Here is a 19,654-nt window from a genome sequence, read left to right on the forward strand (position 1 = left end):
TTTTGCAAATAACTACTCACTCTTATTTAGCCTACATTAGATACATTATTCAAAACCAACAGCCTGTGTTGTTTGCAAAATACTGCCACTGAAATACCACACTCAATGATCAAGCCCCTGCACCCAGAATGCTATGTTAAAATTAGATCACTTACAAACCTGAGTTTGAACACTTTGTTGTGCACAACAATGGAGGCCACTTTTGGAGAGAGAGTTAGAGGAAGAGGTAAATGCAATATATTGTATTATGTCTTCAGTACCATACAGTAACTATGTTCATGTGTCATCTTCACTCTCAGTAAAGTATTTGTGTTTCCCCATTGCATGTGTTCCTTCATAGTCCATATTTACAGCGTGCTGCAAATGAAAATGCCTAAAACTTTGACTTGAATGTCTTGTTTATTAATCAGCCAATGTGTTTCAATTCAGTTCATGTAAGCCTTACACACATTCCTCTTTTGAGCGTCTAGTGATTATGGCCTGCATGTCTTTCTGTTCTAACTCAGCTGTCAGCTTCTTAGCAGTTTAGACAAACATCAAATTCATAATATAGAGGCTAGTTGGACAAAATAATGCTTAAAGAGCAACTTCCAGATTAAAGACACCTGTGAATAAATGTGTAGGAAAATGATGAATACACTAGATTTTCAAAAAAATATACAGAAATATACAGTACAGTGACATCTGGCGTTGTTTTTTTAAGAAATGTTCACTTCCGCATAAAAAAGCCTCGGCACGTGACCTCCCGCGTGTGACGTAACATAGGGGAAACAAGGGGGAGAGTGGCCGGTGTAACGTATTAATAAACATGGATCCCAATGCTAGTTTCGACACAGAAGAATTTGAACATGAATATTCGAATGCATATGACGGACCACAACCTTATAATTATGAGCCTGCTAGGTCTCCAAGAGACCAGGAGCAGCCAAAGATTAGAAGAAATAACGGCCATCGGAGAGAAATTGAGCTGTGGTGTGAGGAGAACCAGTGGAGAACTGGGCAGCTATCTTGGTGAGTGACCGGCGTTAGCTACAGAATGTTAGCTAACGTCACATCACAACATTGTAAAGTTAGCTATCATATATCAGGCTATAACTAAAGTAGCATTGATAATATAGTAACGTTACTGGCAGGACTGTTGATACTGATCCATAACAGAAACTAATGCGCAAGTACCAGCCGTATCTCGCGTTACCTAATGCAACTCCACACTACGGTGCTGTGTACCGGAGGGGAGACACAAGATACGGCTGATACTTGACGATCTGGCGGAGAAAGGTTGTGGAGCCTCCGTTGATATGCCGTTGTAAATGGTTTAATGGAAAGCAGGTGTGTAGTCGGGGAGGATGCACAGCTGATTGCAGCAGGTGAGTGGAGGTTGAGCCGGGAGCCAGGAGTGACAGCCACCACGCACACACAAACAACACAGACAAGGGGAAACAAACAAACAAACTCAAGCTCACTAAAACACAACCGCTCAACTCAACTACTAATTATAGCCGCGGTCAGAGAGCGGAGATGTTTACCCTTTGTGATGTAATATGACGCGTTTGACCTTAAAAAAAGCAGTTTTAAGAGCAGAGCTCAAAATTGCTCCTTTCCATCTGAATTCCTGCCCTTATGTCTCGTAAAACATATCAAATCCTACATTCACTTTTTTAATTGTAATTTTCAAGCAAGTTTAAGCATAAATGTAGAAAAAAAAGAAACCTGCAAGATGCTCTTTAACAACTGTTAAAACACATTTGCATTAATGCACACACTCGATTCAATTCAGACATTTACAGGTTTTTTATAAAGGTTCAGCCTTCATGTAATCTCTAGAAATATAAGAAATGCCTTCTTTTTGGACCAGTTTGAATGGCTTGTAAATCATTTGAAATGAAATAAGCGTTTGATACGTAAACAGTTCAAAGAAGCCTTGTTTACAAATGGCTCAGGCAAAACAGAACGTGTGAATAATTTAAAGACGAGGTGGTGTTTTTTTTCCTCTGCTGTATAAGTACAATTTATTAGCCTTAGAGAGTAGATATATGTTGTGCTTTAATTCCTCTTTATTTTTCATCTCAATGCAATATATATGTCCAACAGCACCTTCTGACTACAACAGGTGGTTATTTTACCATATTTTGTTTGGGTTTCATGCCAGTCAACTCTAGGCAACGCCGTGTCTGAGGGCACCAAAGCCGTGATCAAGTAAACTGCTGCCGCTACTGCTACAAACCAACGGTTCTTTTAAAGGCCCAGATACACCGGCCCGAAATCGGCAGTAAATGGGAGTCAGGCCGAACATGAGCGTGGGCACGCCCTATTCGGAGTGGTGTGCACCGCACCGTCGGGTCTTTTCTGCCGACCTGACGCCTTTTCTTGCCGATTCAACATGAGAACACCACCGGAAGTCGGACAAAGGGATAACACTGATTGGCTGTTCAGCTAGCGAATCAGTGCATGAGAAGCGTTAACGGAAGTGAGGGAGGTAAACAAATGATTTAACACAAGCGTGAGTCCAAGGGCTGCTAGCTACCTCCCGTTCGTCCTGCTCCTGTTCGTTCATGTTTTCAATGGACGAAGGTAAAAAAGGGTTAAGAAAAACGCTATTTGTTGTTTGTTTATATCACGGAGTCTGTTTTTCTTCTCTGTCTTCCGGTTGTTGCCTCTTTTGAATGATGAATACACACTACCGCCTGCTGGTAAGGAGAGTTATTGCCACTCACGCATGCGCAGTTCATACGTGCTCGGCTCGGATTTGCGGTGTGTTCCAGTGCGCGAAGTCGGAAAATACGCAGGAGAGTCCGGCGACGCAACAGTCGGTGTCGACGACTTCTCAGGTGACTGGCCGGTGTATCTGGGCCTTTAGAGCCACCCACTTCATCTACTACTGCTTTCCTCTTACAAAGTCTAATATACGTCAACATAATTTCCATTTTAATACAGCTAAAATATTACTTGCGGTGCAAGTGAACACCTTTCTTTTTTTTTTTAAAACTGGTTTTGAAATGATTAATTGGTGGTAGTGGCGTTAAACTGCCATTTCAGTGGATGCACAATAAACAGCAACATACACATTAATGTAAATAAACAGCCAAATAATGGATCAACGCTCTCTGTCTAATATGTTCGCTTGCTGTTAGTGTTGTTGCATAGCAACCATCTTGCACTATGTTTTGTGCAGAAGGCAACGGAGGGACTATTTTATTTTGAACATCATTATTTACTAATAAAAACGATTTAAATTAGAGTGTGTATTTTTCTTTCATATTGCCACACTTGGTAACCGTTTTATAAAAGCAATAGCTCACTTGCTTAAATATATTATTTAATAAGTGAATTACACACTGTAAATGATCATTAAGTATGACACCTTTTTGAATGTCTTAATGTTCTCTACACATTGAGACTTTCGCTTCTTAAATTACAGGAGTTTATATTCATCTTTGAACGGGTGAAAACAATTTCAGAAAATTCAGTTTCATTATGAAAAGAATTCGGGCGGCAGACTGACCTGTTTTCTGATTGGACGATCACAGTTACGGATCAATCTGACCAATGAGCGTACAGCTGCGCTACTATATAAGCTGGTGAGAACAGTGATCAACTCATTTCATTCAAGACGTCAAAGAATAATCACATAGAAAATGTCTGGCCGAGGAAAAGGTGCAGGAAAGGTTAGGGCGAAGGCCAAGACTCGCTCATCCCGTGCCGGGCTCCAGTTCCCCGTCGGCCGTGTCCACAGGCATCTGAGGAAGGGTAACTACGCCCATCGTGTCGGTGCCGGAGCCCCGGTGTACCTGGCCGCTGTGCTGGAGTACCTGACCGCTGAGATCCTGGAGTTGGCTGGAAACGCCGCCCGGGACAACAAGAAGACCCGTATCATCCCCCGCCACCTGCAGCTCGCCGTCCGCAACGACGAAGAGCTGAACAAGCTGCTGGGAGGAGTGACCATCGCTCAGGGAGGTGTGCTGCCTAACATCCAGGCTGTGCTGCTGCCTAAGAAGACCGAGAAGGCCGCCAAGAAGTGAACACCCTGATCCCGCTTCAACAGACAACAAAGGCTCTTTTAAGAGCCACCCACTTCCAGCTAAAGACATGTCTCCCCCCCTTGCCCTACATGTATTGATGTGCACAACACATGTTACACCAAGTCACCCAACTAACAACACACACACACACACACATTATAGAGCAAATACACTTGAAACATAACACTAAATTACCATTAATAATATTTGCATTGCATGTTGTAGTCTATGGACCTATTTCGTGGTCATAAGTTTTTATCCTGAACTTTGAAAAATACAATGTATTCAAAATCACGTTTCATGTTGAATATATATATGGCATCCAGAGTGACAGACCTACCTCTATCATGTCGCCTTCATGGATGTTAGGTAGCGTGAGAAATATAACTCAATACTCCCGTAAAGCCTTATTTCAACTAAAGCAAACTACTTTCCGCAATTTCCTTCGTGCATCCAGCAGGTTAATCACATTCTCAAATGAATAGCGGTGTGGTTTCTACATCTGACAGTCCACATAAATAAAGCCACAACGTTCGTTGGACCCATCATTGTTTAACTCAGTTTACGCTACACAATATCAGTGTTACTTATTGGCAGGTGTCTGCAGTTCACCGATCAATAGCGTACCGTAGCATTTAAGCACTCGATGGTATCTTTAGCCCACACGCACATTGAAATGAATAACATTAAATTCCAACCTTTATCCACCAGGTGTTGGGTAGAGGCTGACTTGTGACAAAACGTGGTATTTAGAACATAATTGATTTGTATGTCGGATCAACAACATTGTCCAATAGGTGAACATTTTTCTATGGCAATCGTTCTGTAAAGTGAATTGAAAAGTTTATGTGATATTGCCGCTATTGAAAGGAAACAAACAGACTCTTTGAGTAATTTGGTTGTCTCTTAAAAGAGCCGTTGTTTTTCCAGGTATGTTAAAGTGTAGTTGATTAACCTCCGAAGCCGTACAAAGTGCGGCCCTGCCTCTTCAGGGCATACACCACATCCATGGCGGTCACCGTCTTTCTCTTGGCGTGCTCGGTGTAGGTGACGGCATCACGGATCACATTCTCCAGGAAGACCTTCAGCACCCCGCGGGTCTCCTCGTAGATCAGACCGGAGATACGCTTCACTCCGCCACGGCGAGCCAGACGGCGGATGGCGGGCTTGGTGATGCCCTGGATGTTATCACGGAGGACTTTACGGTGACGCTTGGCGCCTCCTTTGCCGAGTCCCTTTCCTCCTTTTCCTCTTCCACTCATTTTCAGGTATCGTTATGTCGGCTCTTACAGAACGAATAAGTAGACGCAGAGTGACCGGCAGTATTTAAACATTCACTGCGGACCTAAGAGAAGACGGAGAGCGGGAAAGCGGCTAGGCGGGGCCCACGCTACAGCCTCCACATTATCTTTCAAAACATTTTGTCTTCCTTCTAATATTGTTTATATAATTCAGTCAGGCTTTATACTAAGCGTTTGATGATTAAACGTTTGTTAATATGTAATACAACCCTCACATGCTTAATAACATTTATAATTGAAATAAGACCCTTTCTGAGAAAAACATTACATTTAAAGTTGATCAAAGTATTCAAAACATACTCTGAGCAGGGCTGCCAACACTCACGTATTGAGCGTGAGAGTCACGCAATTAAGAGTAGTCTACGAAATGAGACGGTCTTCTGGCTTAGTCCAGTAAGGTTGGAACGATAATGGGATATTCTGATTTCATGGATCAATAACTCATGAACAAAACGTTATTCAGACACAAAGTACGTCTCCTAAGTACCCTGGTAAGGTTGACAACGAACTACAATCACATTTTGATTAAAAAAAGCCAATACGCGCCGTCCTCCGAGCTGGACACATTACATTGGTCTCTATCCGCAGCCGGAGAAGAAACGAGTGCTCAGGGACCGTCTGCAAAGTGCAACACCGAAAAAAGAGAATACAATAATATTCAATCACTATTATCCAGCTTATTACTACCAAACTCACTACACACATCAATAGTCTCCTGTGTATCAAACTACAGCAAGGAGTTTGGAAGAATATGCTTTTGAATAATTTCTGATGAGTCAAGACATACATTTGTATAAAACATGTCAACAATGACATAAAAGTAAGAATTAGTCCAATGGAAACACCTGAATCTATACACTGTATTTAGGTTTGGTTGTGTAGCCGTCATCAACATGATTAAATTAAAAAATCAAGAAATGTACCAAATAGTTAATGGTAAATATAAAGTAACAGACAAATAACCATGGACTTCTTCAATTTATAACATATTTCAGCTCTCACAAAATGTTATAATTCTGGTCAATTAAAGCTTTTCATTTACACATTTAAAAGATACTTTTGTAGAGAAAATTATTTATTAGAAAATGGTATTGCCTTATGGAAACATTTTTGACAGAATGTATTTTTAACTACTCTTTGGCTCTGATAATTGTACTCAACGTAATTTATTATTTAAAAGAAGGGAATATGGAGGCTTGGGAGCCATAGACCTAGATATTAAACTTACAATTACTTTTGTTAAAATGTTTACAGCAGCAATATCAAGGAAAGCACCTGGGGATATATCAAGGTGGACAAAAAGGAGAGGCAGAGCTAGAAATGGACCCTATTACAAATTAGTTTATGGTGACTTCACAACTGAAGTTCAGCATTTAGGGATAGATTGGATCGGACTACCGAATAGAGTAATTTTTAAAATGATAAACGATTTCAAATATGGAGGTGTTATAACATACAAAAACACCTGACGAAGGTAACGAAGTCTTAAAATTAGTAAAAAGTAAACAGTTATCGGAGAGCATGAGAGACGTGAGGTGGCTGATATCAGTCAACAGACTTGCGGTCAGAGCTGTGGTTTCATGGAGCTGCTATGTGAAAACTAGAACATGCCCCATGATTAACTGTGAGGAGGACGAGACTTTACAGCACCTCCTCATGGACTGCTACAGAGCCCAGGAGGTGTGGTCGCTCCTACGGGGCATCGGTTTAGACTTCAATGTAGAATATGTCTCAATCATGTATTGTATTCTGGATGAGGGGATGGACAATAAACACAGGGAACTTTTTCAGCTGGTAATTTGTATAACATGTATGAAGATCTGGAAGACAAGATGCAAGATGATACTAAATCAGACGATCATAAACAGAGGCACCATCGTGAAACAGGTTATCACTGAACTAAGGAGAAGAAAAACCCTGGACAAATCCCAGACTCAGCCATGGGGCGTTTTGAGTCTGTGACCGAACTGAGTCTCATTGGAACATACACATGCTCTCTTTATGTTATTTATATATTTATTCATTGTGTGTTATGTATTATTAATGTAACAATTGTATATCATGTACTGCCGAAATAATATAAAATAACGTTTTCTAAAAAACAATTTAAGAGACAGTTTAAGAGACAGTTCTAAAAAATAAAAGGTAAAATATTCTAATGGAAGTGGTGAATGAAAGGTTGCCTCGAGCTGTCTGGCGTGAGACCCAAAACAAGCGATATTATTGGGATTGACCAGAATAAAAAAAGCAATTGATAATCTTTCCAGGGTCAATGATGAAAGTTTAGGGCTTTCCTGATGCTGATATTAAATAGTAACATAACCACGTGTTGTGTCCTGTTGTAACCAGAGGGTGCTGTTGGACAGATATATTGCATTCAGATGAAAAATAAAGAGAAAGTAAAGCACGGCATGTCTCTACGGCTATTTGTACTACCACCTGGTCTTTAAATTATGCAAAAGCTGTTTTGCTTGAGCCATTGTGGAAAGTGGTATGTAAACAATGCCTCTTTGAACTGTATCAAATATGTATTTCATGTCAAGTGATTTACATTCGGGCACCTAGTTAGGATGCCACCTGGATGCCTTCCTAGGGAGGTGTTCCAGGCGAATTCAGCTGGGAAGAGACTAAGGGGTAGACATAGGACCAGGTGGAGGGATTATATCTCTTCGCTGGCCTGGAAGCACCTTGGGATCCCCCAGTCAGAGCTGGTTGATGTGGCCAGGGAAAATAAAGTTTGGGGCTCTCTGCTGGAACTGCTACCTCCGCGAGCCGACCACGGATAAGCGGGGAGAAGATGGATGGATGGATGGTGATTTACATATCATGTATGCGAGTCATGGATAGTTTATGACACTTATTCAAAACAGGAATAGGTCTATAGATGCAGTAGATGGCTCTTAAAAGAGCCTTTGTGTTGTTGGTATGTCAGCAGCAGAGTTTACTTGGAGCTGGTGTACTTGGTCACGGCCTTGGTGCCCTCAGACACGGCGTGTTTAGCCAGCTCTCCGGGCAGCAGCAGGCGGACAGCGGTCTGGATCTCCCTGGAGGTGATGGTGCGGCGCTTATTGTAGTGAGCCAGACGAGAGGCCTCACCGGCGATGCGCTCAAAGATGTCGCTCACGAAGCAGTTCATGATGCCCATGGCCTTGGAGGAGATGCCGGTGTCGGGGTGGACCTGCTTCATCACCTTGTAGACGTAGATGGCGTAGCTCTCCTTCCTGGACTTTCTCCTCTTCTTTCCAGTCTTGCTGACGCTCTTAGCGACGGCTTTCTTTGAGCCCTTCTTGGCCGCTTTCACGGGGGGTGCATCGGCAGGCATGATGTGAGTGTGAGGTTGGTCAGACTCGGTGCCTCTCAGACACAGCGCGGTCTATTTATATCCCCTCGATGCAAATATAGCTGTGCTGTTGCTCGCACGGGATTGGTTATCGTCTCCACATGACTGAGCCTACGATGTACTTTGATCAGATGTAGCCTATCTACTGTACTGTATTGTAAAAAGGGGAAAAAAGTATTTAAACATTATTCTGCACCCCCCCGTTTTATGTCTTATCCCTGTAGTTTGGTAGCCACTGGAATGAGCATGTTAAAATGTTTTGTCTTTGTCTGATTTAATCAAGGGATCTTATTTAGGCTAGCTGTGATGTAACACAACCAAGGGTCCTTCTATAATTTAATTAATGATATATATATATATTTAGTAAAATTGCTATATACATTTTTATTCATATGTTTAAATGTTATAAAATCAACAACAACATATTTATTATGTAGGTATTTGATGTGTTTTTTTCATTTAAATGACTCCAGTGGGCTGTATCTCCACCTCAAGTAGCACCTCTGCTCAGTGTATTCTCCCAAATTAGGTCAGCACAGTTTTCATTACATATAGTCAAACCAAGTATTTTTATTTCTTGTTTAATTGATTTAATTGTACAGCGCCCAGGGTGCGGTGGTAACCCTTTTTTTACCTATAGATTAATTATTTTCCTCTATTAGACAAGATATTATCCACACATGTACTCTTCTTTAAATCCCAATGTCTTCACTTGAAAGCCCCTCCTTTGCTTTTTTTGTAATACTTTATTTTAAATTATTTGAACAATACATAATTGACATGAACAAAGACTACATTGAAAATACACATAATACATAAATGAATAACATAAATCCAAAAGAACAGTATTTTAGAGTCCAGAGAGTGCATCGTCTGATTAGCCTCCATGGTAGAGTCTGTGACTTTTCGAGGCTTTTTCTTCACCATAGCTTCGTTTGGATATGTTTTATTATTGTACTACTGTTAATTATTGTTTGGTTTGGCACCATGGTGCATCCGGTCTTCCAGATCTGCATATATGTGATGCAGATGACAAGCTGGAAAAGTTCTCATTTTTTTATATCCATCTTTTCCTTGACTCTACAATACATAATTTAAATGTGGTTAATGTTGAAATCTAGACCGAGGCCTCGCAGGACCGACCAGACCTCTTGCGCTCTGTAGCATCAATGAGGAGGTGCTGCAGGGTCTCATCCTCCTCACAATTAATCATAGGGCCTTTTTTTTGTTTTCATGTAACAGCTCCAAGAGACCACAGCTCTGACTGCCAGTATGTAAACTGAGATGCGCCTCATCACATCTCTCAGGCTCTCTGACAGCTGCTAACTTTCAATTGTAAAACTTTGGTACATTCATTATTAAATGACAGGTCTATTTGTAATATATCCACAATATTTAAAATCATTTTATTTGGAAGTCCATTCCAGTCTATTTGTAAAAGTTACTATGTATCTTCAGATTTAGTTTGGTTAATAAATGTGTATCTTTTAAACAAAAGAGCTTCCAGAAGCCTCTAGTGGAAAGTCCCCAGAAGATAAAGAGGATTTAACTAACAGATTATCAGAGTAGTCATTGAAGACCGTAGATTTAATGACTTATTGAAAAGTGATGAGAAACATACATTTTGTCAATACATGTTTCACATTTCGAGTCATATTTCGTGAAGCCTGTCCCTCGCTACACCCCAGCCAGAGCTTTAAGGTCGGCTAACCAGCTGCTGCTGATAGTGCCCAAGACCAGGCTCAAAACCCGAGGGCACCGAGCCTTCGCAGCCTGGGGAGCCTGGACCCAGGCTCTGGAATACTCTGCCCCTCCATGTGAGGTCGGCCCAGACCCTAGGGGTTTTTAAATCAACACTAAAGACTAACTTCTTCTCCCTGGCCTTCTAGTCAGAGCGGAGCACGACTCATGACATTTCCCTGTGTGTGATTTCTTATTTTTGCTGTTGTAATTTATTGTCTTCTGTTTGCTATTGTAGTAAAGTGTTTTTATTGCATGTACAGCACTTTGGCTTGACCAAAAATCGTTTTAAAAAAATGTGCTATATAAATAAAACTTGATTTGATTTGAAAAAGGATTCACAGATCTACAGATATCAATTAGTTTTCTCAGTTATCATTGAGTTATTGAGAAGTGTTGGTACTTCCATTAATGATAGGTCTTCATTCCAATCTATTTCTCTATCCTCTCTACCCGTCCCTCTTCTACTCATTCTTCAGCACAGATTGGGTCGTACAAGACAAATTCCTCCATAGCCTCTTTCAGACATTATTGAATGTTTTTAGTAGTTTGACCGAAGAAAAACGTCCTTCTCCTGTGAGAGTGTGACTTGTGTATCCTGTGCAGTGTGTTGTCCGTGTGGGACAGGTTTTTCTAGTTGTGTCTAGTTTTTGGAGATGTGCTCCATCGTGTGTGTTTACAGTGCTTATTGTTAAAGCTTTATTTGGTAAGAAATGTGTTTATTTTGTCCTCAGATTGTTCTGTAAATTGGCTGGTGAGATTTATTAAAGAATAATCACTCATATTCCAAATCAATTTCCTCTTTCTTTTTCTCTAAATATGGCTAATTATGTATGGTTATTTTTTAACCAACGGATACAAAAATAGAGTGTGAAATTACAGAACAGTAATGTGTCAACATACAATGATGGTCAGTGTGTGAAATATATAGTGTATACGTCATATATACATGATTATATCACAATAGCGAATGGTTTAGTAGTCTTTATTGTCACTTTTCAAGTTTCAAGGCTTTATTGTCATGTGCTCAGCAGCTACAGTGTAGATATGGCAATGAAAAACTGAAGTCACAGGCTCCTCAAACAGTGCAACATGAATATATAGGACATAAAACAGATTAAATAGTGCAAGACAATGTTTTTAGATGTGCAAGTAAATTCAAACAACATTGAAATAGTGAAAGAGGAGGCCATATAGTCTACAAGTAAATGGAATAAGATATATTAGATAAATAATTCGCAAGATGCAAACAGATGAATGGTCATGGATGTTTTAACCCTTAGATGCACGAGTGACTGGACCCTACACTCTTCCATAAGTGGGTCAAAAAGGACCCGTATTAGAATAATGTGTTTTTATGCCATTTTGGTTAAGAAAAATCACTTATTTTGTATTATATTTTGGTTCACACGAGAAATATTTTATATTTAATTTTTCCCTATTTATAATTTTAAAATTTCATTTTTGACCCACTTATGGAAGCTTGGGGTAGTTATACAAAAACTACAATTTCTTAAAATGTAAATAAAAAATTTGAATGGCATGATATCCAAAACATGGTTTTTGAGGAATAGCTGTAATATGACATGATAAAAAAAATGTAATTACAAAGATAATCCAAGAAAAAAAACTCACCGGGTCAAAAAAGACCCACTTATGCATCTAAGGGTTAAAAAGTTCAAGTGTTTAATAGTCTTATGGCCTGTGGAATGAAACTTTCCCTGAGTCTGGTGGTTTTGCTGTGACAATGTAAGGTTTTTGTATGCTATATAACCTCCATATTTTAAATCATTTACCATTTTAAAAATCACTCTATATTCGGAGTCCGATCCAATCTATCTATAAATGCGCAAGTTCAGTTATGAAGTCACCATAAACTAATTTTTTAATATGGTCCATTTCTGGCTCTGCCTCTTCTTTTTTTTATCCTCAACCCAAGGTGCTTTCCTATTTATTGCAGCTGTAATATTTTTTACAACGGTCATTTTGAGTTGAATGCCCAGGTCTATGGCTCCCAGGCCTCCATATTCCTTACTTTTGAATAATAGATAACGTTTAGTGACTTCCCTTGTTGTACCCGACACCAAATGTAAGGTTTCCCTACGTGGGGCGAATAAAGGGATTCTGATTGAGTCTTTCACGTTATTTTGAAGTAGCAGTTTTCAAAGGAAATCCTATAGTAAAACAAGGAACTTGACTCTTTTCTGATTGGTCGATTGAAGATACGATCACTTGTAACCAATCAGAGAGTGGCAATGACGTATATAGTCGCCGCTTTGGTGACGATGCAGCATTCTCTTTTCGAAGCTCGATTAAGAAACTAACACGAAATGTCAGGAAGAGGCAAAACCGGAGGAAAGGCCAGGGCGAAGGCTAAGACTCGCTCATCCCGGGCCGGGCTCCAGTTCCCCGTCGGCCGTGTCCACAGGCATCTGAGGAAGGGTAACTACGCCCATCGTGTCGGTGCAGGAGCCCCGGTGTACCTGGCCGCTGTCCTGGAGTACCTGACTGCTGAGATCCTGGAACTGGCTGGAAACGCCGCCCGGGACAACAAGAAGACCCGTATCATCCCCCGCCACCTGCAGCTCGCCGTCCGTAACGACGAGGAGCTGAACAAGCTGCTGGGAGGAGTGACCATCGCTCAGGGAGGTGTGCTGCCTAACATCCAGGCTGTGCTGCTGCCTAAGAAGACCGAGAAAGCTGCCAAGAAGTGAACACCCTGATCCCGCTTCAACAAACAACAAGGGCTCTTCTAAGAGCCACACACTTCCAACTAAAGTACATTCCCCTCTTCACTACACAACTACTTAAAGTCACAGAACCGTAATCTCCCCCATTGCACTATATATATATTGAGGTGTACAACATATACAACATGTCCTATACATTTTAAAACGCCCACATCATAGAGCAATATACACTTGAAACATAACCCCAAATTACTATTAGTGATATCATCTTTATTGCAGGTTGTAGCCTTATTTCAACTAAAGCAAACTCCTTTTCACAATTTCCTTCGTGCATCCAGCAGGTTAATCACCACATTCTCAAATGAATAGCGGTGTGGTTTCTGCATCTGTCAGTCCACATAAATAAAGCCACAACGTTTGTTGGACGTTTGTTTGTTGTTAGTGTTCAACTCAGTTTACAGCTACACTATGGCCCTTTCTCATTTCATCAAATCCCCCTCCTCGACTCCTCGGTCCTCCGGAAATGAATTTCAGCGCGCCATGTTGAAGGACATCTAATTTCTCTAAATGCACTTCGAGGACCGAGGATCGAGCGTCGAGGAGGCTCTCTGGAGGAGCTCTAACCGAGGATACACTGATGGGTCCTCCACGGCTCCTTCGTGGATACATTTCCGGGAACAGAGATGTTTCAGAGAGTCGTGACGCACGGCCGGACTTATCTCAGCCAATGACAGCTCTGCATGCATCCCTTGGATATTATTTTAGAAACTGCTCTCATCGCGACGAGAACAGCTGTGATGTCCGTGCAGAAAGCAGAGTATAATATATATCACTCAGTATAACAGGCCTACTCTCTTTATTTGCTTTAGTTTAGTAGATATCTACAAACAAGGAGTCGATATTTTTCTAAAACCATTTAGTGCTTCACATAATGAAATACTCAACAGCTGTTAGGCTGTTAGCTGTAGGAGCGTGTGTGTGGTACAGTGTGTAGGTGTGTGCGTAGATGCAGGGGATAGACAGGTCTCAGTTGGTTTGGTGTCCTCTGCTTACTTTTAATACTTGTAAATAAAACACTTTTCTCAAATGTATTTAAAACTCAAACACTAAGTACAAGAGCCAAAATTAGAAACAGTGGCAGAATAGTATAGTTATATAACAGCAATTATAATAATTGTATTTACATTCAATACAAACAAAAATATTTAGGATTAAAAACTCACTTAATAAAATATACAAAACCTAATTATTAATGTTTGAATTATATTCTTTAAATACTGTTTATAGCACTACTATTTTCTGCTTGACTACATTATTGTTATAGAGATACATTTCCGTTATCCATTATTCGTTGACTTCATTTGAATATAAAATTAACCCAAAATAAATGTAGATTAATAAGGTCAAGTTACATTTATTATTTATTCATTTTTATTTCATTAATAAATGAAACGTTGATATTGGTCCTGATTTTCTACTGGCCGAACTTTAATGTAACTATTTATTAACCTGCTATATATAATTTAAACAAGACCTTATTTAGTAGTTACACTGATTGTGAGGAATATACAGTAACACTTAAAACTAGTAGTCACGTATGAAAACACTATGGTCGATTTCATAGTATTTGTGCATTATAACCCATTTTTATGGAAATGTCTATAATAGTTACTAATATACTTTGTATTACATAACATATAACTTATGCTTTTGTCCAAATCAACTGAAAATAAGTGTGGAAATCGTATGTTTATATGTAGATTGTGTTGTTAAATAAAGCAAACTAATGTAAATGTTATGCAGTTCAGGTACTTGTAGTACTATGCCCTTCAGATAATATTGAGGTAAATTTCATGTGGGATGAAAGCACAACATGGAATATAACATGGAAACATATATTGCGTCATGTGAAGTTATGTACACAACACATTTATGTTTTGTTCAATAAGTTGTATTTATGCTACATTAAATATTATAAAGGAGAGTGCTCTTTTGGTGTATGTGGGTGGCTCTTAAAAGAGCCTTTTGTAGGTGAAGTAGATGATCCGTTTACTTCTTCGCTGCTCTCTTGGCTGGTGCCTTCTTCGCTGCTTTGGCAGCTGGTTTAACCACCTTCTTCACAGCTTTCTTGGGGGTCGTTGCCTTCTTGGGTGCTGCCTTCTTGGCCACCTTCTTCTTCGGGGTCTTAGTGATCTTCTTCACGGGGGTTTTCTTGGCAGCAGTAGCAGGCTTCTTCGCCTTCTTGGGTGTTACTGCCTTCTTGGCTGCTGGCTTCTTAGCGGCGGGTTTCTTCGCTGGTGCTGCTGCCGGCTTCTTGGCTTTGGCTGCGGGCTTCTTCGCTACCTTCTTGGGCTTCTCAGCTGCCTTGAAGGAGCCGGTGGCTCCGATTCCCTTGACTTGCACAAGTGATCCCTTCTCGAGTAACCTCTTCACGGCGCGTTTAATGTGAGCGGTGTGTTCGTAGCCCTGAGCGGCCAGCGCCTTCTTCACAGCGATGTAAGAGATCCCTTTACGGTCCTTGGAGGCGGTGACCGCCTTCAAGATGAGCTCAGCGGCTCCAGGACCGACCTTCTTAGTCGGCTTGGCTGCCTTCTTCTTCGGGGACTTAGCTGGTGCCTTTGCCAGGGCGGCGGCGGCGACTTCAGTGGGAGCTTCTTCTGTTGCCATGATGCTGTCAGGAGGATTCTCGGGTCTGATGAGACGGAAACAGAAATCCGAGCGAAGAGAGGAACTTGAACACACCATGAGAACCGTAGAGACTCAACTCAGCACGCAGGAGCTGCAGAAAAACTGTGCCCACTTTGTGTTTTCTCTTCAGCTAAAACTGTAAAGAATACACATTTAGAGAACGAGTTGAATTTCAAAGGTTAATCGAATTGATAGCAGATGACTTTATCTTCATATAGAAGCAAAATAAAGCTTTAAATATGGCTGTTTTTTCATTGGGAAGGCTTTAAACCTTCTAAGACTGCTGCCGTGAGTGGTACAGATCTGCGACTTTTCTCTGTAATCTCTCTCTTAAAGGATTTAAAATACTTTATAATCCCACTTAAACTTGTAATATAGTTAAATGAAATGTTGGACTAAAGACTCAATGTGAAAAAAATCTAAATATGTCGACACCTTTTTGTTAAACAGAGGTAATTCTGCTGTCTGCAAACACACTCAGGACAGGCCCTGGCTGTGTTCAACAGTCTTTGTTACTCAACAGTGAGAGACCTTAATTTAGCACAGCTTTTCTCATGTATATCACAATACCACGTTCATATCACAAACTATATTTATATAGTATGAGTATTTTATCATGTTTTTTTACATCCTGAAATGTGTTGGAGAGATAGATCTAAACCTGCAAGGTCACAAAGGCTCTCAAACAGACATTAACTCTTGGTAGCAGAACTCCCACTGACTGTCAACATTAGACAAGTATTATCACTTTATTATTTGTAGAAAATCAGAGAAACATAAACGTGAAGGAATTAGAACCATACACCAGCACAAAGGCTTGGAATTAGTTATGAAATGATATTATTCATTAACACTAGACTGTTAAATCTCAATGTTATCCCAAATGGATTATTAGAATCTCAAAGAGTTTCCTAAATGTGAGGCAAACTAAATTGAATATAAATGTATCTTGTTTAACAAGTCATTGTTTTAATCACATTTTCAAATAAATAACATGACCTCTTAAGCGTCTCATAATATTAGCTTTATCTCCATCCCTCACAAGGGAAGGTGTGCATGAATACAAATGAAAGGAATAAATATAGGATATTTTAATACAAAAAACAGCAAATCAAACGTCCATAGGATATATAAGGGTGTGTTGTTATATGTGACACAAAATAAAGGAATAAATAATATAAGATAAAACCCTTTAAGATAAATAAATATATCAAAGTAGGTGAATAATAAAGACTAATACCTTAAAGGGCGGATGTCGCTAATAAAAAGCTAATCTAAAAAGATGTGTCTTTAGCTGTCGTTTGAATGCGTCCACTGAGTCCTCTCTGATATTTCCTGGTGTTCCACAGTTTGGGAGCGTAGTGGAAGAAAGCCTCACACATTTTATTTTGGGGGACTTTAGGGATATTTAAAAAGCTGAAGTGGACCTCAGGGCTCGTCCAGGGACATACAACGAGACTCTGTGAGATACGTGGCTGCCAAACCATTTAGAGCTTTAAACACCACTAATTTAAAAAAAAAAAAAATTCTAAAAGACACTGGCAGCCAATGTAGTTCAGATAAAACAGGAATAATGTGCTCTCTTTTTCTGGTTTTTGTTAAAAGCCTGGCGGCGGAGTTCTGGATAAGTTGAAGCTTTTCTATACATTTTTTTTTTAAGACCAGCGAAGAGTCCAACTTACTTGATATGAATGCATGTATGAGCTTTTCAGCCTCTGGTCGGTATAAAAATGATCGTCTTAGTCACCCTGCTTGTAGAGGTATACAATTTAAGACTGAATCTAATTTCTTTATATACTTGATATACTTTAAATACTTGATGAAGAAGGCATGCATCAGTACTACCATCTTTATTATGGCAGAAGATGACATGGTACTTTACATACAGAAGGTAAAGAATACCAGGATGTAGTACTGCATGTGTTTGTATTGTGTAGCATCATTTTGGGGGATTTTCTGTCCCTCAATTCTTTGCATGTATACATTTGAGAAAGAGGGTCAACCTTCCAGTTGCAATTGTGCTTCTACATATCCATACTACATTATGTACTGGAGGAGAAGACCTGAAACTCAAATGTATTCCCACATTGGGAGCGCCGGGAAAATAAGCACAATTGATTTTAAAGAGAGCAATCTCTGAACTTAAATAAGTAGATACTGTGGAAGCTAAACCCAACAACAAATATATTATTTGTTTAAAGGTGGGGTCGGTAATTTTGGAGAAACGCGCTCGAGTGCGCTAGCATTTGCCGGAAAAATACAGTTATTTTAGCCGGGCCGGCTCAGATGATTGGTCGTACTTTTTACAGTGCTACGGCTTCCACAGATGACATTTTGTTATGGATTTTTTGTCAAAGCACTTCAGATATTCATTGCTATCCGGATGTTAAGAGCATTCCATGGAATATAACAAAACGTGTATCTCGAGTCGGTTTCTCAAACTTACCTACCCCACCTTTAATGTTCAAAATGGGTGTTGCAACATGCACAAATGAAACCTAAAAGGGACAAGGAATCAATCAGATCTTGCCACAGATCACATCAAATATATAAAAATAAATGATAAAGTATTGCAAACTGTTTAGATTTAATGTTTGATTTGTGTTAATGTTATCTTTAGACGCTTCATAACATGTCATTTGAAACAACAATGAGTTATTTTCAGGTTCAACTGAGACAACAAAATACAGGTGCCATTTAACTATAAGTGCAAAGAGCTGTAAAGAGCAGAGTAAATCATGTATGGAAAAGGACCAGTGGGGGCGGTAGATTCAACATTCAAAGGCTTTATTGTCATATGCACAGTATCTACAGTGTAGACGTCGCAATGCAAATCTTAAGTCCCAGGCTCCTCCAACAATGCAACATAGTTATATAGGACAAAAAACAATAAAACTGATTAAAAAAACAAACACATTCAATTAAAATAGTGCAAAAAGAAACAGTAGAATCTATTAGAATAAAAGAGTGCATTTTATGTTGCAAGACAAATGTGAGGTGAAGTAAACTTGATACATAAATAATAATAAAACATAAATAATAATTAATACAATAATCTCAATAATGCAGAGAATGCTTTAAGTGACCAAGTAAATGAAAGAGTCTATATAGGTGTAAATAGAATAAGATGGACAAAAACAGAATGTACAAAGAAATATTGTTTATTGTAGTGATGTTTATTTGGACTCAGGCTTTAAGCCTGAAAGAGGCTGTCTGTTTCAAGACCCAAATCACCCAATTACGGGTGTGTTCAAGTTGGTGCATCACAAGATTCATGTAAGAAGTACTTAAAGAGCAACTTCCAGGTTAAAGACACCTGTGAATAAATGTGTAGGAAAATGATGAATACACTAGATTTTCAAAAAAATATACAGAAATATACACTACAGTGACATCTGGCTTCGTTTTTGTAAGAAATGTTCACTTCCGCATAAAAAAGCCTCGGCACGTCACCTCCCGCGTGTGACGTAACATGGGGGAAACAAGAGGGAGAGCGGCCGGTGTAACGTATTAATAAACATGGATCCCAATGCTAGTTTCGACACACAGAAGAAGTTGAACATGAATATTCAAATGCATATGACGGACCACAACCTTATGAGCCTGCTAGGCGTCCAAGAGACCAGGAGCAGCCAAGGATTAGAATAAATAACGGCCATCGGAGAGAAATTGAGCTGTGGTGTGAGGAGAACCAGTGGAGAACTGGGCAGCTATCTTGGTGAATGACCGGCGTTAGCTACAGAATGTTAGCTAACGTCACATCACAACATTGTGAAGTTAGCTATCATATATCAGGCTATAACTAACGTAGCATTGATCATATAGTAACGTTACTGGCAGGACTCTTGATCCTGATCCATAACAGAAACTAATGCG

The 19,654-nt window shown here is 39.8% G+C and overlaps 5 protein-coding genes across 5 annotated transcripts; 2 read left to right on the top strand and 3 right to left on the bottom strand.

Annotated features, from left to right (window-relative positions):
- The first annotated feature begins 3,622 nt into the window (after nucleotides 1-3,622).
- Nucleotides 3,623-4,042, top strand: LOC307020664 (histone H2A-like). Its single transcript, XM_079652191.1, has one exon. The coding sequence runs from the start codon at nucleotides 3,636-3,638 to the stop codon at nucleotides 4,017-4,019; it is 384 nt and encodes a 127-aa protein (XP_079508317.1). The 5' UTR covers nucleotides 3,623-3,635; the 3' UTR covers nucleotides 4,020-4,042.
- Nucleotides 4,043-4,959: 917 nt separating this feature from the next.
- Nucleotides 4,960-5,297, bottom strand: LOC307020678 (histone H4). The gene has a single exon (XM_079652205.1). The coding sequence runs from the start codon at nucleotides 5,279-5,281 to the stop codon at nucleotides 4,970-4,972; it is 312 nt and encodes a 103-aa protein (XP_079508331.1). The 5' UTR covers nucleotides 5,282-5,297; the 3' UTR covers nucleotides 4,960-4,969.
- A 2,153-nt stretch (nucleotides 5,298-7,450) lies between these two features.
- Nucleotides 7,451-8,654, bottom strand: LOC307020666 (histone H2B 1.2-like). The gene has a single exon (XM_079652193.1). It carries the CDS (start codon nucleotides 8,640-8,642, stop codon nucleotides 8,262-8,264), a length of 381 nt encoding a protein of 126 aa, XP_079508319.1. The 5' UTR covers nucleotides 8,643-8,654; the 3' UTR covers nucleotides 7,451-8,261.
- A 4,059-nt stretch (nucleotides 8,655-12,713) lies between these two features.
- LOC307020661 (histone H2A) lies at nucleotides 12,714-14,303 on the top strand. The gene has a single exon (XM_079652188.1). The coding sequence runs from the start codon at nucleotides 12,731-12,733 to the stop codon at nucleotides 13,112-13,114; it is 384 nt and encodes a 127-aa protein (XP_079508314.1). The 5' UTR covers nucleotides 12,714-12,730; the 3' UTR covers nucleotides 13,115-14,303.
- Nucleotides 14,304-15,139: 836 nt separating this feature from the next.
- On the bottom strand, nucleotides 15,140-16,744 carry LOC307019970 (histone H1-like; the record flags this gene model as incomplete). The annotated part of the gene is made up of 1 exon (XM_079651066.1): nucleotides 15,140-16,744. Exon 1 carries the CDS (start codon nucleotides 15,833-15,835, stop codon nucleotides 15,140-15,142), a length of 696 nt encoding a protein of 231 aa, XP_079507192.1. The 5' UTR covers nucleotides 15,836-16,744.
- Between the last annotated feature and the right edge of the window lie 2,910 nt (nucleotides 16,745-19,654).

This window comes from Notothenia rossii, assembly GCF_949606895.1.
Source record: "Notothenia rossii genome assembly, chromosome: 9".
In the NCBI taxonomy this organism is placed as follows: Eukaryota; Metazoa; Chordata; class Actinopteri; order Perciformes; family Nototheniidae; genus Notothenia; species Notothenia rossii.